The sequence below is a fragment of the Anopheles bellator genome, chromosome 2 (genome assembly GCF_943735745.2).
Source record: "Anopheles bellator chromosome 2, idAnoBellAS_SP24_06.2, whole genome shotgun sequence".
Taxonomy (NCBI): Eukaryota; Metazoa; Arthropoda; class Insecta; order Diptera; family Culicidae; genus Anopheles; species Anopheles bellator.
The window spans coordinates 67,995,222-68,017,374 of NC_071286.1; the positions used below are offsets into that span (position 1 = coordinate 67,995,222).

Below are 22,153 nucleotides of genomic sequence, written 5' to 3' on the forward strand. Positions count from 1 at the left end.
TGCGTTCGATCTTCGTTCGCCGGCCGCCGGCCCGGTTGTTGGCGGAAAAAATCGAAGGCGTTAAGTTGTGCAAATTACAAACCGTCGGGAGCCGGCCCAATCGCCGGCCGGATTAAGCAGGGAGGAGTTGACGCAAGGGCGCCGGCGCGGGAGCGGCAGGTTGTCGTCATTACTTTCTCATGGGTACATAAGGCTCGATCGCCGGCCCGGCCCGGCCAGGCCCTGGAAGATTACGGTGAAGATAAGTTGATTTATTTCCTTCATTTTGGATGGGTGCAGATGCAAATTATTCTTTTTTCCCCTTTGATTCCTTCTCGGCCGCGACGACGGTCACACGATGATTCGTGGGCTCCGAAAGGGCTCGGCCTCCGGGTGGATGGTCGGCCTCGGCCAGCGCATCTAGCCCCGATCGGGCTCACCCAAATGAGCTCCTTTTTCATATAAATTGATTCGTGACTTTGCTCAAAATGCGGCTATGATTAATTAATTTGTTTTCATTTTAATATTAAGATGATGGTGCTCATTTGTTCCCTACCGGGACCGAGGCTCCTGGCCCTCGATTCCCCCAACCGGAGTCATCCGGCCCGCCAGACGGCGCGCGCCAGAAGCGGCCGCAATCGTCTTGGCCGCTGTTACGTTCCGGTGCACCCGATCCGACCTGGCGTTGGGACGGGTTGGAAGTAATCCACTAGCGTCGTGCACGAAAAACCGATCGATCGATGCTCCTCGCTGATTAGGGCGCGCGCTTTATGCGCACTTCAAAGCGATCCGCGGTTTTGCATCGGCTCACGGGCAGGCTTATAATCGGGGCAGAGCCGATCCGATTCCGTTCCAGGGACACATTCCACCGGACAGACGAAACCTTCATGCGCGAAGGGTTCGAACGATCTGCTCCCTACGTGGTCAATTAAAAACAAAAAAACCAGGCCCTGCAAAGTGTGGCTAGCAATGGCCCTTGAAACGGGCCCCATCTTCCAGCCCGTCGCCGTGACCGTGAGGTGGTGTGGTATGTGTTATTGCGCGCATTAACACACCTGTTCGCTCAAATTGACCGCAACCAGGCCGGTTGCACCGATGTTGCAACATAATTCCCCCGGCTTCGCGCCGGTTTGCAGGCGCAAAACGGTTCCCTCGGTGGAGAGGGGGGAAGGGGGAGAGGGAAGGGAGGTTCCTGATCCGATTCCCCGGTCCTGCCCTCCACCCCCGGGTTGGGAACCCCGGGAAATCTGCATGCAAATGAAACGTAACATGAACGGCAAAACCTGAGCGAACCGTGACGCGACACCGAACCCAATGGCTAAAGGGAACCGGGAACAGGCGGAAAAGAGAGAGAGAGAGCGGGGGGGAGAGTGCTCATCAGAAGAGCCGTGGCCCTGGGCAGCGCACGCGTTCATAAAAATCCACAACCGGTGGTCCGGGTTGCGAAAACCGACGGAACACACCTTGCAGAATGGGCATGGTGGCCACGACGACGGACGACAACGAGACGACGTGTGCAGTGAGCGGAGCGGAGTCAGAAGACAGCGCAGCGAGGCCAGAGAGGAAGCATTAAGGCGCATCATACATATTAAAAATGTTACAAAATAATTAGTGCGTATCGTATTTTGAATAAGCACGTCATATTTGTCAGTCCGAGGGTCCCTGGGCCCGGCCACGACTTTGGTTCGTGACTGTCGAAAATGGGAAAGGCGGCAGCGGCAAAGAAAAATGAGAACACATACACACACAGGGGCGGACGCAGAGACACTGGCCGCAGGAGAAGAAATGGCCTGAGAAATGTTCTGAGGGTTTGCTCCGGTCCAGGGCGCCTGTCACGTTGAGTCAAGCTCATCCCGCGGCGCGGCGCTCGGAGATCGAGCGATCACCCCGGACCCCGGTGGAAAACTCGGTCGGCGCAAGGATTCGGGGGGGCCGCGAGGGGCAACGGGCGTAACAGTTTGATCGACGCCACGATCGCGGTCTCGCGTGGCGCTCCCGCTTGGCGCTTGCGGGGTGCGTAATTTGCATTTTACAATGCACATCTCGCCACGATCGCCGCCTGTGCCTATCATCCATCATAGAGGCAGCCATCCCGCCTCATTTGAATGGGGCCGCGCGTGTGCATGGAAATTTCTCGAACGGCCACGCTGGCGCTGCAATGTAATCGCGCACACCGTTCTGAAACATAAACCCAGCCCCCGGGCCAGGCCGGGCCGAGTCGCGACGAGCATACTTTTGTTTATTTCCTCGCTTATCCAACCGAATCGTATCAAACACATCAAACGCAACGCCCGTTACACCGGGGCCGGGGTGCCGGTGGTGCGCCATCATCGGCGCTGGAGCATGCTTTGCATATCTTTTGCTTTAGATTTGAATATTTGTATTTGGAAAATTATGAACTGTGACGTACGCAACGCAACGCAGCGGAGACTGCTGAGTGCTGCGCTTGCAATTGGCCTACACAACCCAACCGGCGCGGTCTACAAGCTTTTCGCGAGTCTCGATTTTTCATCTTCCCATCCCGTCCCGTTCTTGTGCAATCGGTTTCTTGCATGTTTCGCGCTCACGGCACGGTCTCCGGTTTCCGCGGGAGAACGCCGAGCCCTCGGAAAAAAACTCGCACCGCTGTGATGTGCCTTCCGCTTTTGGGCTTTGGTTAGCGATCAAGTGCGTGTTTTGTTCGCTGTTTTTCACCGTTCATTTAATTAAACACTAACCTATCGGGTTTTTTCATGCTTACTTTGTTGCTATTTATCGGCCAAATTCTTAGTAATTTTTGTTTATTTTCTTCTATTTCGTTATCTTATTCATTTGTTTGTTTTTGAAATTAATTTGTTGCTTTTCTCTGTCTTATTCGTTTCTTTTCTCGTTCATTTACTTACTTTGACATTTCAACATCGTCGAATGTAGTTCTTCGGTTTTAATCAATTTAATTCACACGAAGTGTTGAAATAGAGATGATTCAACAAATTTGTTAATGTTCAATCGATCGGCTAAAATTTTGAAGCTAATTGAGGATTGAAAAAGACGATTTAACTAACTTCGGATCATGTACATTCTTTCCGATTAATCGAACCGATTAAGTTCTTCTCGCAAATCTCCAGAATAGTTATTACAACTGCTAATCTATTGTTAAATTTAAGGGGTTTTCACGGTCTCCAGATCTTTTGTAGTATTTTTTTTGCAAAGCAATAATCCAAAACAGTAATAAAATCAGCATCTATTACCGAAAGAGCCTTTCGATCGCGATCTTTTTTTAAGCTTCTTTTGCGATTGAAATCGAACTAAGCTGTGAGCTCTAACCACAATTCCAACCGTTGTAGTGGTTGCAATAGTTTCGGTAACTTAATGCAATCATACGAACCATGTTTTGCCGTGATCGTGAGGTTATGGTGAACTATCGGACCATGATCGGTTCGGTAGTTTCTGAAAAAAGCCCACGGTCGGTCAGTCAGGCCAAATCGACTCATTTTTATGTATGTAGATTTAATTTGTAACTCGATTTTTTTTCGCTCCCTCAACTCGCAATTTATGCACCGTTCGATGAGCGTGGCCGCTAAAAGTGACAACGCCGCTCAACCAACCGAACCCGAGTTATGAGAGTCTGCCCCGTAAGCCCCACCCGGTCGTAACGTGCACGCTTGGTGCGGTTCCATATGTTATGCGTTGTTGCACCCGTTTATTTAATATAGAGCTTATCGAGATGAGTGCGTGAGGGTGGTGTTTGTTTTAAATGTGATTGCATCACCGCGGACCGTTTGGTCCGCGTTGCATGATACCGCGTTGCGGCGAGCTCCGGATTCGAATGTTAAACGGTCCGTAACGGTCCGACCGTGCCGTTTCTGCGCGACTCTGAATCGCTTCTCTGCTGCTCCTTTTGCTCGCTCGAAAGGCTCAAAGGACGAGGACGGCCGCTCAAAGCTTCGTTAGTTCAGTGGCCAGCCTCGTGGGCATCCAGCCAGCAGCAGATGCGGCCGTTGCACCGGCAGCCAAGAATTCGGCTTCCCGGACACTCTTCTTCTCTCGGGAACGGTTTCGGGAACCGCTTGTAGCCACTAATTACGACCGGACCGGCGCTGGATGAGTGATTTTACATCCGGACTCTGGGCCTCGGGACGGGTGAAGTTTGTTAATTTTTTACGAGCCTCATATTTCGCTCATTGCCAGGGGCCGCGGCCGGTGCACGTCCCGTGGTCAATTAAACGCCTTACAGCTCTTTATCCGAAGCTCATCCGCATGTTATGACAATCGTTTCGCCCGAATTTAAAGCCCGGAACCCGAGCCTTGGCCGAGGCCCCCGAAGGGAACGGAAATTTAAATAATCGTAAAACTTTTCCGACCACCACAATTTATTCTGCAACCGACATTTGGTCGCTGGCGCTGGGCCCGGAGAGACCCAGGCTTTGGGGCCACTTGTCTTTCTCCCGCCAGCAGGGGTTTTTGGTGTGGTGTTTTGCTTTTTTCGGAAGCCTCACACATCTCGCACACGCATTGGCACCGTTTTTCGCGGCCATTTCTACCGCGGCCACCGTGTGATGATGGTTCGCCACAATTACACTCTTTATTTTACGATTAAGACATTAAACGTCATTACAAGCGTCCTGCGGAAGCGGCCCCGAGACGGTGGAATTATTCAAATTTCCGATATCGCGGGGAAAGGCCGCTTCCCCCCACTCTCCCCTCGTGGCCCTCTAATGCGGACTCGTGTGACGTGGACACCGTGGCACCGTCCCGAGCCCAGTTGGTTTTATATCATTTTAATAATCTTTTTATTCAAATAATTTGTTGTTATGTTAATTACCGCCCGCCGGCCAATGTTTTATGGGGCCGCGGGGCCGGGGCCATGGGGTGTCGGCCATTCTCGCCGGCCCTGCCATCGGCCATCAAACATCGGGGTGGATGGGTAGCTTTCGCCGGCGGCGGCGGCGGCGGCGACGGGAGAAATAAAACTTTTATTCGAGCCGTCTTTTTTTTTTGGAGAGCGTTTTAAGGTCTTATGGATTGGCTCGCAACCGAACTCATTACCCACCTCATCCCGGCGCACTGCACAATCTGCAAGTCAAAACCCGGCCAGGCCGCCAGCGTTAGTTGCGCAGAACGCTAAAATCAACGCTTTAACAACGAAAATAAAGTTTTACGACTCGGGAAGATGTCTTCGGGCAAGAGGTGAGAGAGTCGCGCCCGCCCGCCCGCCGCTTCTTCGCGTGTGACGCCGGTTCCGGAATGTCCCCAGCCGACCACACGAACCACTCTTTCGGCCGGGAAAGTACGGGCTGTCCGGCACCGGGCACCGGGACACCTTTTTTCCAACTCATTGCCGTTACGCGCCGTTTATGGGGCGACGCCGTTTTTCGGTGTCTTCACGGAACGCACGATTTTCAGCATTTCTTCACATGGCCGCACGCCCGGCCCGGGAACCGCGCCAAAATAATGAGCGTCTAGAAAATGTCTTTTTTTTCCCCCGGGTGGGTTTTAAAAATAGGAAAAAAGCGGTGACGCGTCATGGTGACAGATCCGTACGACGATGCGCCCCAGGTCCCGAGGGGATGCGTTTCGGCGTGACGGTTGCCGACCGATAATGCAGTTCGTTAGGTTTTTTCCCCGCGTTTTTTTGGGTTTTTTTTCGGAAATCGAGGAACCGTTTTTTTTTTTGGGTGATTTTTTATTTCTCATTCGTGTGAGTGTTTGATTTGGGAAATGCAACGGTTTTTTTCGGTGGAATCTCGCGCCGAGAGGCTTGCGAATCGCAACGAGTTAATGTGACGGGTAACAGAATTTTTGAGTTCGATTTTCAAAACCCGAACCCGCTGTCGGGATTCGCGTGTATGTGTGCGTAAGGTTTTTGGTGAGAAAATCGGTTAAGGCGCACTTTCATCCCTACGGTATGCACTTTCAGCTAGCGAGAGGGGATTAACCATGCAGCGGATGCTCGGGGGATTCGGAATTTGAATCGGATTTCGGGTTGCCGTAACTTGAGAGCCGAATTGGCGGTGTGTGAGAAAAAAAACCGGGATCCTGAAGCGGAAAAAAAACAAAAAAATAAAATAACGAATCATTGCCGGTCGAGAGATCTTCACCGCGCCCGCTGTCATAAATGGGAATATACGTAAATCGATTGAGGCCACACCGAAATGCCGCCACGAACCGGGAGCTCTGGAACCCGAATTTTCCCATACCCTGACGGGTGTATGGAAATGCAACCCAATCTCCAGGGCCAAGCATCCTGCCGAGCGTCCGACGCAGGCGAACAAAGGCGACGCATTTTATGCCGTATTCGAAAATTATTAATGAATCTAAAAATGCTGCTGCCGATTATGCTCCCTTCTATTGTCGAGTGCCATGCAGGATGCTTTCGGACCGCAGTACTCGACCCGGACCCTCCGATTGCCTCTCGCACACAACGAAGTTGCGACGTTCTCAGCATAGAAAAGCGTGGTGCCTCGCATTAACTGGGCCGATCGACGGGCCGCCACGGAGCGGTACAAATCGCAACCAGTCATGACATGATTATGACATTAAAACATACATTCTCACCTACCTCCGGGGCGGCGTGCCATTCCCGTGTGGCCCGTGCTTAAGACGTTGCCCTATCTTTTGTTTTTCACACCCACCTTCGGGCTGGCTCGTTCCGGTATCAGAGGTCGCCTCCCACTCGGGCTCGGCACACGGACCCATAAATTATGCTAAACAGGGTCCCAGCAACAACATCGCAACCCCATGCACTCCGGGTGTTTCGTTAAACAAATGCATTCCCGAAGCGCCACGTCTAATAAACACGATCGTTTCGACGATCGTTTGTTGCCACGGTGCGGTGCTTAATGGGCTTGCTTTACTTCCCCAGCAAATAGGACATCTCGATGCGCACGGGTTGATGAAGTGATTAAGTTCCAGTGTCCGGCCGGCCGGGAAACCTTGTTCCGCCGGCCCTGCCCGGCAGTCTAATTAAAAGCCAAGAGCTATCGGTGCCCATTAAAAATTTGGCCTATCATTCGGCCAGCTGGGCCGAGCCTACTGTTCGGCTTAACATAACCCCAATTGATGCGGTTCATCTATCTACCCCAGTTGGCTGCCCCGTTCCATTGCCACACCATTGCGGGGCTCGCTTCCGCTTCCGAGCCAATAATAATTCGTTTATAATAATCAACCTTCGCAAGCGCGCCTGCGGAACTCTCGATCAAATGCTCCGCCAGGCCAGGGAGAAAACCGGGGGGGGATAGAGAAACATCCGAAAACATGGCCCCGGGTTCGATAGGAAATTAACATAAAATTTGAAAACCTAGCCCTCGGAACATCGTTTGTTTTTGGCGCACCACCGCTGGGGAATGAAAAATTCCATGAAAATCATAATATTTATGAGCGCCCGGCTTGTTGCTGCCCCGGTCCGGCGTGCTTCTTAGCTTCGTTTAATTGCCTATTCATTTGTCCCAAAAACGGGGGGGGGGGGGGGGGGGCCGGCCTCCGAGCAAAAGTGTCCATTTTCGGGGCGCGCTTTGCGTGCGTTTAGCACCGCACCGCAAATCGACCCCCCCGCCGGGGTTTTGCCGATCGGTAGCGTCGGAAGCAAAAAGCTGATGATAAATGTTAGATGTTGGTTTTGCATAAGTTAATTGCGCGGCGCTCAGCTCACAGCCCTAGCCTTCGACGGCGCGTCCTTCGGTCAACCGTTTTCAGCCCGGCACAAGTGAGGGGTGACTAGTTGTTTGACAGCAGCGCCGGCAATAGCAACGCGAGCGATCATGTCGAGCGGCTATCGGGCGAATCAGCGATCGACTCGATTCGAATTCAAACAGCCAGCTGGTTCGGGGAATAATCGCTTAAAACATTCACAAAACGCCACCGGACCGTATCCGACACCGTGCCGTGAGCCGGTGTCCCTCGCGAAAGGTGTCGTAATGACGATCGCCGGGGTCACAGAGCTCAGTGGGCTGGTTGGTGTTACCACATCCTATTTTGAATAACTCGGGTGTAGAGCATTTCACTTGAATACGCACCCCAAAATGTGGCGCGTTAAGCGACAACAGCTCAAACATGACGACTTCGATTGCATCACAAGCCACCGGTCAGTCAGCGGAACACGGATCTTTCGCGCGATCAGCGCACACCGAGCCCATTTTCCATGCCACGGCGTATCCGTACGTCGCGCGAAAGTGGCCCAACATGGAGCATCAGCCCCGGAGGGTGATTAAAATTTGCACACTTTACGCGGAGATAAGCCGATTTACGGTGAGCCCCGCCGCCCCGGGCCGGGCCAGGCCGCTGACCAGAGAGCCGATTCCAGAAATGTTAAAGAAGCTCCATTTGCTAATCGCATGGAAATTATGACGCCGCCATAATCACGTGCACCATGCGCAGGGTCCGGCGCCGGTGGGTTGGCTGGTGAAGAAAGCCCACCATAATCCGTGGCCACTACGAGGCGGCGTGGAAAACCGAAATGATTATGAAGGAAAACTTAAGCCGCATAACGAAAAACGCAACGCCGCACCGCCGACCGACGATCACATTACAACGCGGGCGAATGTAAACATCGAGGTTGGAAAATATGTTGCCGTTGCGCCCATCAGAAAGGTGGTTAAAATAATTTAAGGCTCACCATCGCGCGGCCAGCGGCACGAAGAAGAAAAAGAAGAAGAAGAAGGAGAGAGAGGGCGAGGGAACACAGAAGTGGAGCGCGGTTCGGATAAACATTCAAATGAATCGCTCCGAGAGGTCGTTCAACGGTTATCTAATTTGATTTTAATGTCGAGATAGAGCCGTTCTTAAGCGGTTTCGCTTATGATTTTGCCTCCAGTTGTGGCCTCTCAAAATGATAATACCCGCGATGCGATGATGGTTTCCCCGCGTTTCCCAAGCCACCCGACACCCGACCCGTTCGCCTGTCCGGCCTCTGGAAGAAAAAAACCTCATCAAACTCAGTCAACGACAAGAGCTGGAAACGCCAAAAACATATCACTCTCTGCTCGCGTGTGCGTGAGGTGCCCTGGGTCACAACTTAGTTCCAGTTGGCGGCGGAAAATATCATCGCACCCGGGGACTGGGGCCGGAGCCGGGGCCACCAACATACATACATCATCCGTGCCGGCCACCGCTCCGGCTTTCTCGGAATGCAAATGTCGCCTTCTAACGAACGCGAAACAATGTAATATTCAAATGTGATTAACTTTTAGTTTATCTTGGGTTTTAATTTAACGAGCACCGTGCACCGGGGGCACCGCTGCCGGCGCACGAAGCTGAAACTAATGGAAGCAGCTGCTTCGACTCTCGGCTTGGCCTCAGGGCCCCCTTGGCGACTTCGTAGGCGAGTCGGCGATTTCTGGGCGCCACGCGACGCCGAAAAGACGACAAAACAAACATGCTTCATGCGCTAACTTATTGCCCGGTGATCGTATTTTATAGTTTCCCCGCACGCATTTTCCCATTTTCAAAAGCCCAACGAGCGCGTTCGAAGCTCACGCAACCCATCGGCGGAGGGGTTGGCGCGGTGCGATGCGCGAAAATGAGGCAACTTGACCCGATGCGGTTGTATAATTAAACACCCGAATGCAAATGGAATCGAAAGTGAAAACCGTGTCCGAGCGTGGCTAGGCGGCTTTATCGAATGACCGCGAGTAAGGTCCTGATGCTGCCGATCGTCACACGATACTTAAAAGGTCCCTTTCCCTGGATTGGGTTCGTAGCCCAATTTCCATCCGTCTACCTGACGACCGGTTCGATTATCTGGGGCTCTGTTGTCAATGGGATTTCTTAACGATTTGTCGCATTCTTTGCATGTCCGAAGACACCCGGCCTCAGGTAGCCTGGACCAACCAGCGTCGGGGTCCTTCCCACCCTACGATCTTTCCCTGGTGCCTTTATTGGCTACGAGTCTTTAACTACGAATCGGGGCCAGATTTTTAAAGGAATGGTAAAAAGTGGCATTGAAATGCACTCGGCGGGGGATGCAAGAAACCCTCGAAAGCTGAATTGCATCGAACAGGGGTTTGGTGCAGTGACACCCAAAAAGGAAGGGAAAAAACACAACGAGAATGTTGAGTAAATATTCTAATCTATTCAAGTCGTGGGAACCTCGTGTCAGCCTCGGGAACGAAGCTCCAGGCGTGGTCAGCAAATTAATTATATTGTTCTGTTGTTGCCGGACGGGCAATTCAAACTTGCCTTTTGGGTGAATAGCTTTGGCTTTCTTTGGAGATCTCGTGCAGAGACTGAACCTCGTTGCTTTGCTCGCGATCTGACACTTCCTTGGCCAGGAACTCGTTTTGACACACAAAAATCTGGGTGTTGTCGAAAAAACGAACAAAACGAAGAAGGAATTAAAGGCTAAGGACAAAACAGAGCGTTTTGGGCCATTCTGAAAACTAGAACAAGCTTAGACAGTGGTATGCCGGTATGCTTCGAGGCATTGGCCTTCGAAGAATAAATAAAGCGTCACGAGATCCTAAATTTCTGTTTCACAAAATGCACTTCCTTTTACTTTTCCATCGCCCGAAAAAGGTTCTGAACCCGGAGGATGACTGCTGGCATACGGGTTGAATTAACGGTACATTGATTTGCAAATCGGGCCAACGGTAAAAGGTGTGTCTGTTGTTTTTTTTTCCCCAAGGCAGTCACTTCCGGAATTGTGCTGCAGTTGGAGAAAACGGCCACCATATGCGTAGCGGGTGCCGATCGATATCCTGGCACGCATGCCGGGCCGGGCCGGGCGCAAGGGGTGCTCTCTAACACTCGCTAACGGGAGATGCAACCGGCCATTAGGACGCCATCGGTGCAGCAGCCCGCGTTTGCCGCGGATCCGGCAACAGAAAGAGAGAGTTATTTGCCTTCCGTTGCGAGGGCACGCCTTTCGATTTCGTGCCCCGTTCGATTTTCATCTGCCTTCGCTCAGGGTTTAGAAAATGCGCCACCAAAGGCAAACGGGAAAATGCATTTCCCCTGCTTTTTAGGGTTCGAATTCCTGTTTTTTTTCGAGCTGTTCCTTCTCTATTCTGCCGGCCGCGGTGGCGCGAGACTTTCGCTCTCTCGCTTTTTGATGATTTTATCTAAATCTGACGGATAATTTAATTTACTTTTCGTCTCCCGGTTTTTTCCCGATTTGTTTTTGACTTCTTCGCGGCACGAACGCTGCTGCTGGTTGGGCCCGAAAATTGCATTCTAACGGTAACGAATGCCGGACGAAGGGAACAACCCGGCGCATCTGGTGCGTTCGTGAGCGTTTGTGGCTGGTTCGGAGTGTTGCCACGGGGAAAAGAATGGCCACAGAAGGACAAAAAAAAACTGCTTACAAACGCCGCTACTGGCGGCTTCCTTCGTACGACCTCCCCGAGGCTATTGATATTCATTCCCGAATCGAAAGGTACGCGCGCGCCAACACAGGGCCCTGCCAGGGAGAGTCCTTTCGGCGGGACTGGTTTTCGAAAAATTTATCGCTTTTCACAACCCTTAAAAAATACATCCGTTTTCGATTTGGACGACGCTTCACGTTTGTCGTCCTGGCGGTGGCACCGAAGGGTCCGGCCCGGCCCTCGGGGTTTTCGGTCGGGGAAGCGGATCGAACACGGGAAGGCTTCGTGATCGGGCGGACCCGTCGTGTGCGTGCGTATTTGGCGGATAAAAGGTGTAACGCACAATAACAGTCGGGTTGAAATGTTTTATGTAATACCAGCCGCAAGCCGATCCGCCGCGATGTTTCGCTATTTACCGCCGTTTGTCAAGGGGTCGGCCGTTTTGTGTCAATTTTTTCGATCGAACAGTGAGCCGTACTTGAGGCATGTAGCCCCAACCTCGCAGAGCCGAAAGAGAGTTGTTAAACGACAGCACTTATTGGGCAAACGGCCATCAAAGAGAAACTCTCAAACCTACTTTATGTAGCAATGTTTTGTGGTTTGAAGAGCTGGAAGCTAGCAAAAAAGAATCCACACAAAGACTGTAACACGGATTTGTTGATTCGTTGTAGTATTGATAGCCGATGCTAGAGTAAAATCATTGCTCAATAACAATCCGATAATTATTCATCAAATCCGTGCGTCAAGGACATCACTCATCTAAGATTCGTGTAAAGCTAAATTCCAACTCATAATGGTATACTTAATTTGAATAAATTTTAGCCAAAAGGTCATCAAGTTCGACCATCGATTGTTCAGAGCAAGTGATTCGCTTGGGTGAATCTTTAGCCAAGCTTAAAAAATTTATAATTTACATTTTCGAACGTCCTAATTGAATAAACAGTAAGTTAGGACACGAATTCCGTTTACTTTTTTCAAATCCCTTTCATATGCCAACACGGATGGCGGAATGTCTACAGATTTTAAAATAGCTCACAAAACGTTTCAATAACCGAAAATCCGTAGATTGGTGTTGTTGTGTGCCTTTTGATGCAACTTTTTATCCCCTTAACGTGATGCACGTAACGACTCGAAGACGTACTGAACACGGTGCCCGGGCGTGCTCGTTTTCCGCTCCGTAGTCCGCTCCGTAGAATCGCTTCGAAGTTTGCGAAATTAGATTTTAAAAGCAATTTTCACTCATGATACGCGATCCGAGCCGTTGTCGATAACGAACTATCCGAGTGATTTTATCAACTCTAATCAAACTAACAACATGTGTTTGGACAGGCTACCGAGGCCTGGTTGGGCAATGCGCGGCATGACCTGCGTTAAGTCACATTAGTAAAGCAATATTTCTTCAAGTATCATAAAACCGTACGCCTGGCACTTTATTACACAGCTGGCCTCGATGGTCAACGTGGCCACGGAGGCCCCCGTTACGGTTGCTAATTTAATGCGATCGTTTTCGGATCGTGTTCGGTTCGGGGATTACTCTTTACGGGCTGCTCGGCCACCGATTAGTCGGCCCGGCGACGATACGTTAGCTTTCCCCGGTTAGGCGCTAAAACAACATAAACCCGCACGCCACTCGTCGTGGTCGTGCAAGATTTGATGCTTTTGATGAGAAGCGATGCGCCACTTTGGCTAAGCGAATCTTGTCACTTTATGACACGTTCTTTACGTGGCCGCGCCTAATAACCTTCGTTCGCGGTTGGGCAACCGTGACCCGATCCGCTATGCCGGGCCAGTCAGCCCGGGGCTTGGTTATAAATTTATTTAATTTATTATCACCCGTGGATCGGGCGCCGTGTCCGGGTCCGAGCGATTCGACCAATGTACAGGCACCCCCAAAAGGCCGTCCGTCCGTCCGTCCGTCCGAGTTGAATCGCTAATCGCGCAGCATTTGGCGAACCGCAACCGGGAGCCCCGGAAGTCGGAGTCCTGTAACGCGTACCGTAACCCTTTCCACGTGGACAGATCGGACACCATTTGTCACGTGCCGGCGTGTCTCGTGCGCGCGCGCACGCGTCCCAAGCAGAAAGCCCGCCATTTCAGCGCCAACCGGTCAACCCCTTTTTTCCCGGTGATCGAACCGAATCGTTTGCGCGCTTCCGTTGCCAATAATCTTGCCCCCGGACCCGATCTCGATCTTACCCTTTTGCGCTTCCTGCCCCGTCGTAAAGGCTCCGTCGTAAATTACACGATCCGCCGGCAGCACGCGAGCTGTGGCCGGCTGGCGCAAGCTTGATCCTTCGCGCCCGTGGTTGGTGCCCCGGGTGCCGCAACCCGAACGCCTGCTGTCGGGAGCGGCGGAACGGACGGGTTTTGTCACGCATCGCAAACCCCCGGCAAAAGGGTTCGGGGCACAATCCGGGCACACGATCCGGACAAGAAGGCAGCCGAAGAAAGGGAAACCGCACCCGGGGCAGGAGGCACCCGAAGACGATCCTCGGCTGGGTCGGCCGCGCTGCGTGCAGCCATCCACCACGCAATATCACTTTCGCCCCGTGCCCGTCGTGATTTAGGAAAAAGTGAAATCAAATTTCGAATCTCGGATTTTCGAGGAATTCGTCCTTTGCCGAGTCGTACAGCCCATTTCCTGTGGCGGTGGCGGCGGCAGTACGTCAGCTTAGTCGAACCCTGAAAGAGATATACTGTTAAAGATTTGAATTCATCCTTTTTAAGCCCCGGGCCCCGGAGATCCCGTGAGCCCGAGAGGTCTTTATAGAGGGCACACAATAAAGGATCGAAAGGATAAAATTATGTACAAAGTTTCGCCTACGACGACGTTGGACGGGCAGAAAGGTTCGTGAATCGAACCGAACCATTCACAATCGAAATCGAAATTGAGTCTTACGTCGCTTTTTTTTCCCTTTCTGCTGCCTTCGGGGGTCCTTTCCGTAAGGGCTTAGATTTCCGATTCCTGCAGCGAAGGTGGCGGTGGCGAAGAAAATCTGCGCAAGATGTTTCATCACGCTCCGGTCGGTCGGCCACCGTGATTAGGCCGTTGTTTGGGACGCGGACAACAATGGCACCAAAGGCGAAGACGTTTGACGCGCAGCAACCCGTAGATAATTACGGGCCATTTCGGGTGTGTCTGTGTGCGTTTGTTTTTTTTGGGTCCTAGGATTTTCCGGGCCATCCGGAGGAGAGGAGCCTCCGTCCGGAGCCCCAGGACCTGTCCGTATCGTATACGAATCGCACACGGCTTTGCGCCAATTGCACCGGGACAACTGCAGCACGGCCGGTTCCCGGGTTGTTGGGTGACATTCGAATCGGTATTTGATTGGAGATTGTTGACAGAAATCTGCGAACGGTGCCCCCTTGTCCGTTCGTGTCCCACTTCGTGTCCACCGAAGCCCGGTCCACTTCTGTCGGGTTGTAGCGAACTACGTAGCCCCCGAGGGCGCCCCCCGGGGGACAAATGAAATATGAAATGTTCAAATATTGAAATTAGAAAATCAAATATTGATAATTTGAGTTTTTTCCCCAATCCTGTGTTTTGTTGCCGCTTTCACGGCAGCGAAGGCAATGCGGGTCACGAAGCACGAGGGAAAAATGTCCCGGAGCCCGCGACGTGGCGGGTGAAGTTGATTGATTTGATTTTGTTTGAAATTCCCCACAAACACAGAGAGAAGGTTCTAAACAGTGGCCGGGCAGACGAACAAACAGCCACCGGAACAGCGAGCAAACAACGGCGGTGCTCTCCAGCACACACACAAGGAGGCTCCCACAAAGCGCTACATTTGAAGCACCACCGGAAGCGGAAAAACATGCCGGAAAGCTAACGAAGCGGACGCGAGCTGCGGGTCCGTCCGGAGGAAAATGGTGCCCCCGTGAAGGAGCCCAAAAGGAACACCGTGTGCCGTGTGCCGTGTGTGCGTGGCGAAAAGGGACCAAAAGTGGAACAAATGAAATTTTCCATTTTCCACTCCCTTTATGTATGCGGGCTTATGTAATGTGTATAAAATAATAATAAAAATCATCCCTCACCGGGTGACGGGGGGGGGGGGCCTGCACCAGAAAACCCGCAACCCGACCCGACCCGAGCGAGCCGAGTTTTCCCCAACACCGGGCACCGAATCGCTCTCTCTCTCTCTCGCGCACGTTCGCTCTGGCTCGCTTTCCCGATTTAAAGCCGGCACCGAGGAAGATCCTTCGGGTGGCCCAGCCAGCCAGCCCGCAATACATAGCAGCATATTAGAGATTTCATATTTTATCATAAAAAACCCATTCCGACGTGGCGGCCCTGGGATTGGCTTGGGCACATTCACCAATCCCGGGCGGGACTGCCACATACTGCCATGCGGTTCTGCTGGTGATGGTGTTCAGAATTTGAATAACGCCACCGCACGGATTGGGCCGGACGGCTGATTTACATAAAACTCGTAAGGGAGGGACACGCGCACGCGACACCCTTTCGCTTTAAACACGGATCGCACCACCGCTAATCGAATGTAAATGTCCTTACAGCTGCGTACGGTGGCCAGAAAGGGACAAAGCTCGACTGAGCATTCAAATCGGCTGCGTCGGAGTCCTTTTTAGAGCCCCGACGGCCGTCGTCGTCGTCGGTTGAGATATTTTATCGATCCGACCAATGGATGGCGCGCATGTCACAACGCACCGTTTTCCATTTCACACAGGCAATAAGCGAGCAGCGGACCGTCGGAACTGCCAGGAGCTGCCGGGTGGGAGCTTTTCCCGATGGCGAACCGAAAGAGCGAGCGAGAGCGAGAGAGAGCGAATGGTGCTGGTGTGGCCAAGCATAAAAAGGAGTCCGCAGTCCTCGGCTCACTTTTATTGTTATCACGGTTTCTCGTCAGCGAGAATGGGCGTACATGGCGTCCGATGTATGTACCACCCCGCCGGGTGGACTTGGGCTGGGCGTGAGCTGCTGGTCGGTGGTGGCGGCTCGGAAGGAACCCCCGGAAGGAGCGGTGTAGTTTAAATATAAGGAACTTTACATTTCCATTGTAAACACACAATGGAAATGCGGGCACCCGGGGGGCCGATAGGACCGACGCCACCAACAATGGCGTGGTGCGGTAGCGTTGGCCTTCGCTAATGAAATTCTGTAATCACCGAAAGTTTTTTCACTTCCTTTTTCGATCCCTGGTCCACCCTCTCCACCATCGGTGATAAGGGCGGCCGGACTGTCGCCGAAGTGAAAATCAATTTTCATTAAAAGTATTTCCCACTCCGGGAGGGTCCCGAGTTCGGCTTCCAATTAAATGGATTATGTCTCGGGGAGTTTTAGGTTCTGTTTTTCGCTGTCCCCTATTCCAGCCCCAATCGTCAAACCCCACCGATCGATTGCCGATTGCCTGTGAGGGCGTGCTCCGATGGGCGATTTTATGAGCTTTTCATTAACCCGGGGCATTTGGGCAGAGAGCGTGTTCGGCGACACTTTGCATTCCGGCGGAAAGGATGGATGCAAAACTCGCCCTCGACTCGCCGAGTCAACGACCTCATCAATCTCGTGATCAACTAATCGAGAACCTCCCACGGTGCTGCACTCGGGTGTCGCTTCTTGCCCGGAGCATCGGCAAGATTGGTGGCCGCCGCGGTCATCGGACGTTCGACGAGGACGATGTCTGCACACTAACCTTGCCCACCCGGTCTCGGAAACTTACTCCATTTCGGGATTCCTTTTGTTCCTGGTCGAAGTACCTCGCAGCTCGGGGAGCACTGTTTACCATTCACCGTACTCCGGGTCGGTCGGGCCCCGGACCAGCATCACTGGTCCAGTGGTAGTAGTAGTTGTGGGGTGTTTCGGAGTTTTGTTTGACCAACGAGAGGAGGTCCTTGGACCGGAAACGAGAGATGGGGCCCACATACGCGCCCTTGTCGGTGTGTGGGTTACGGTTCGGTGAGAATCACCGGACACGGGGCGAGATTACCGGAACACGCTTGGCTAATTCAAGAGCAGCTTTAATACTGGCCGGCGACTCCTGGTTGCAGCGCTTTAATGAGAGATTGGAGACATTTTCACATTCAGACGTCTTGCGATCCTGGTGGTAGGATGCCGGTTCGGTTGGACCAGCAATGAAGTATTCATTGTTCACCCAAAGTATTGGGTCACACAAAAAGGATCGGAGTTTTGTTGGATTTTTGCAGAATTATAGACTGGAAATCTGAACATTCGAAACATATAGTAGTCACAGAACATAACCTTAGTGGCCGCCAATCCAGTTTTTGAAGTCGTTTTTGGAAGGTCAACGCTCGTTGACCATGAACGACTGCATTGAACCCATATTCCCCATATTTTATCTATTTCTCACAGCCCGTAGTTAGCATCCTCAAAGCTAATTGAATTTAGACTCCAAACTGTCAAGTGGTTGATGTTTATTTTCCTGGCAGTTTTTGACAGTCCTAAATCCGACATTTACTTACAACATTCTCACCACCAAATTCACTATGTTCTCGTCATGTGAAAAATTGGATCAAGGATCACATTGCGTTTTTCTTTCGAAAACTGCTCCATGTTCAACTCAATAAACTTTTCAATTGTGGTTCCTGCTTCTCCAAACAACGATCAGCAGACAAGTTTGTGTTTACAAACAATGAAGCCTCCAAACCTTTGCGAGAAGTGACGCCAAAACGGGGAAACTTTTTAATCCCAGCAGTCCAGACGTGCAGATTTTCAGCAGAACATTTCCGTACCGTAATTGGCGCTTGGCTGGGCTGCTTCGTTGAACGCGTTCCTTAGAGTACTCGCCTTATTCAGCCGCCGGCCTCAACGCCCGTTGCGGTATGCGAAGGACTGAAGGACGTGGCACGCAATCGAAGCCACTGCGTTATCGATCCGGTGACCGCTCGGGCGCGAGAGGATTCGGAAATAGCGAAGCATCAACCGAGCGGCCTGCAGGGCGTATGTTATTAATGAGGTAGCGTGGGGCGGGGAATTAACGGGTAGTGTGGTGGTGGTCGACCTCGGTCTTACGCCCTGCCCTGTGGGGATGGTAGGCTTAACCACGTGACGACAGCAAGACAGACGGTGGCGTCATCAACGTGGCGTGCCGAAGAAGCTGACGGACGGGGCTCACCTTGGCGTTGCGCTAGGTGATGGTATGCGGTCGTATCGATTGGCACGGTCCTCCTTCCCTCGAGGTTATTGATTTTCTCTCTCCGTTTCCGTTGTCTGCCTCCCACAGGTAAAGGCTGGCTCAACAACGAAGCCCAGTGGAACTATCCGGGGCTAGCGCTGGGCACGATCCCCGGTCAGCCGCCGGGTCCAATAGTGTCCGGCCCATCGGTTCCACCAGCCCCGCCACCACCACCACCACCACACCTCAGCATGGCGTCCCACCATCCATCGGCACCCGCCATGCACCCGCCACAGCAGCCACCGTTCCACCTGAACCCGACCAGCCTGATGAGCCTGCGGGAGATGATGCTCCAGAGTCCTGCCGGGCTGAGCCTGCTCGGTGCGGACGCCAGCAGTGGGCTGGGGCTGCTGAAGCGCACCATGCTCGACGCACTCCCGTCCGGCTCGTCGGCGACCACCGGCTTCCCGCCGGGAGTGGGGATTAACCCACTCCCGGCCTCCAGCTGCTTGTCCGCCACGTCCACCACCACGACGTACAGCAGCCTGCCATCGATGATTCCGACGAGCGTTGCATCATTATCGGCGCACCAGCGGCCACCACATCGGCAGCAGATCAAAAAGGAGCGCGATGAGTCCGAGCCGGAGCCGGAGCCGGAGCCGGACGACAGCAAGGATGACGAGGATGACGAAAAACCGATGGCCAAACAGCGTCGCCCCGATCGACACCCGTCGCCTCTGCGGCCACCCCACTCCATATCACCGTTCCATCGCGGCTCGTCACCACCACAGCCACCGTCGTCGTCGATGGCGGCCTCAGCGTACTATCACCGCCACCAGCCACATCTGTATCACGCGGGGGGCGGTGGCCACCCGGCCCCAGCCACGACGGTAGCCGCGGCCCTGTCACATCAAAGGCAACATCAAAGGGATTCCGCGGAGCGTGAGCTGAATTTAAATGCGAATACCGTCCGGGCGAGAAACGAGCGAGAACTGCTCCAGCAGCAGCAGCACCAGCGTCCGAGCAACCACCACCACCACCACCACCACCACCACCAGCACCACCACCAGCATCCGTACCGCAATCATCATCATCTGCTCGCGGACCGTGCCGAGATTGAAATGCTTCGCGAACAGCACGAAGCGATGCCGCGCGATCAGCGGCGGCGGCGGGCGACTCCGAGCTCCGACTCCGAGCCCGATCCGGATCCCGGCGACGGGCGGGGCCGGCGGTGGCGCGGTCCGGGCGGTACCATTCCCGAGCCCACCGAGGACCGAGGGCCGCGGATCCACGATCACCGGTTCGGTGCGATGGCGACGGAGCCCGCCTCAAACGCTGACGACGACGACGACGGCGACGCCCAGCCGTCCGGCAAGGATCACTCCCGGGGGGCGCACAGCAAGTCATCTTCACCTGGTGAGTGCTTCGGGCCCGCGCCATTTTGCAACATTATCGTTCCCCATTGATGAACTCCCTGGCTCCCCGCAAGACGGTGGGCCAGAAATTGCGGATACGGTGGGAAGGGTTCCAACGAAGGGTTCGTCCGGTTTGGTACAATTATTGGCCTTGTATTGGTTTGGGCGGCCCAACCCAACCGTGGGCCGCCGCCGACCGATGTGTTGTGTCAACACAAGCTGTCGTCACAATTTATCCCATTCTAAATCATTCTGGCCGGACGGAACCGTCCGGCGTCGAAATGGCTCCGTTCACAAAACCCGGCCTCGACCGACGACGACGACCACGGTCCGGGGTAAAGGTAATCGCCTCAAGCTGGCCAACCTGCCGAACTGGGGGGACCTGTGTAAAATAATTTCCTTAAAATTGAGACATTCTCCCTTTCGCCTATCTCGGCCCCGAAAATGGTTATTGCATTTGATTTATGCTTTTGGGGCAAACACCCCTTTCGGGGTTGGCTTCCGGTTCGCCGGGGGACAGCCACGGTGACAAACAGCCCAGGCCATTGTGGGCCCGTAGAAATCGCGTGTCTATGGTGAATGGTGGATGCCGTCCGGATGCTATCCCAACGATCGAAGCCGACGAAGCCACTTACGGGAGATTGGCTTCGAATCAATCACAGCGTAAATCAACCCTTCAGATTCGATTTAAGGCTGACCGACGGGCGGACGGGCCTTCCGGCTTGTTTGCAAATGGCGCAAACCCGTTCCACGTGCCGCTATTTGAATTTAAATCGATTTCGACTCCCCCACGGGGGTAGTAAAACTCCTTCACCGGACGGGTCAAGCGCAGATTCCGCAGTCGTTCCCGTCCAAGTTCCATTGCGTCCTGTCATCGGCAGCCGCACGCGTCACTGGAGTTCTTTAAAACGGATATAATCGAAGGGCAGGGTTTCGGGCAGGATCTTGATAACCCTCCGGGATGCCTGGACCAGCTTGAGATTAGCATACATCCAAGTTAAACTAATGGCCCTCCTGACGTATGTCTCGCCGCCACGCTCGGTACCTGCTCGGAATGGTGATGAAGTCCTGCCACTGCGGTGCCACTCCCTTCCGTTATCGATTCGGAACCGTGTGGGCTGACCATATTGAGGATTAAAGGGTCCATTTTCTGTTTTCCTTCAGCACAATGGCTTATCACCCTGACGCACTCGGTGAAGGTTGGGTTGGTAACAAACAAAATCTGATCCTTCGACAGGCGCGGGCGCACGGGTCACCCTGACGCACGGGTTCCCATAATGAATTATAATTCCATTACTGCACGTAATGAACGGGTAAATTGATAAACTATAAACACGTTGTAAAAGCCTCCATCGGAAATGACCCTATCCGGGGGCACGGGACAGTTTTACTACCGGCAACTCCCCCAGTATCGCACGCGAACATGTTGAACACCCCAACCGAAAACATGTTCCAGTGTTTTATTTTCCGTTTTTCTCAAGCCGGCTTTCAAAAGCCACCCTCCCGGTGCCGCCAAAGTCCGGTGAGAAACCCGTCTTATTTTCCACCCCAAAAAAGGGGTAAAACATCGGAAGCGGAAAAAGGGTTGCGTACGGTCTGATTGTCCTTCGCCGGGATGCGCCATTGAAGGCATGTGCCATCGAATTTTCTTTCCCCCTTTTTTATCAATGTTTCCACAAGGCTGTGCTTTTCAAGTATTTGTGTCCACGCTCCGATGAGTGGCTTCGATGTTTAGACAATCTATTATCGTTTCGCTGGGCCGGAATTTGGAAATTCCACCAGATTCGTGTCCACTACTTGTCCAGCTCGTGGTGGATGGCGTGGTGTATGGCGGCGTGCTGCTCCCCGTCCACGCAGGCTCTCAGCTTGACCATGCCGTTTCGGAACAGCTGCGTGCGGGCACTGTAGGTGTTTTCGTAACAACTCTTCGCCATGGACGTTACGTACAGCATCAGGCTGGTGCCCTGGTTGATGGCGTTCTCCAGGCTGCTGAAATACGCGGCACTTCTTGGCACGTAGTAGGGCATCTAGAGGGCAGTAGGAAAAAGACCGTTAGAAAATCATCCTTCCACCTCGAACACTCACCGGCTCACTTACACTCTTCATTAGACAGGCCATGGTCGGTGCGTTCGACTGAGGCGACCTAAAGCACCTCGCCGGGATGTTACCGAACTCTTGGCCGATGCGTTGCACTGTCACCGCTCGGACCGCTGCTCCCTGAGGGTTCTGTATGTTGGCGCTAAAGATGTCGTCACAGGTTTCAATCTCACGGTTCTGGTCCTCCATAAACCGCGGCAGCTCCTGGTTCAACTTGTTCCAACATTCCTCGCTCGGTGCATCACACACGCCACTGCTCCTTAGCGAGCGGCTCACAAGATCGGTGAAACCGTTGAAC

The 22,153-nt window shown here is 53.0% G+C and overlaps 1 protein-coding gene across 1 annotated transcript in view; it reads left to right on the plus strand.

Annotated features, from left to right (window-relative positions):
• Positions 1-22,153, plus strand: part of LOC131208534 (POU domain protein 2-like) — an 85,902-nt gene that overhangs the window by 25,456 nt on the left and 38,293 nt on the right. Inside the window, exon 3 of the mRNA XM_058201317.1 lies at positions 18,452-19,759. Within this exon, the coding sequence (XP_058057300.1) occupies positions 18,452-19,759 (1,308 nt within the window). The remainder of the gene's footprint in view (positions 1-18,451; positions 19,760-22,153) is intronic.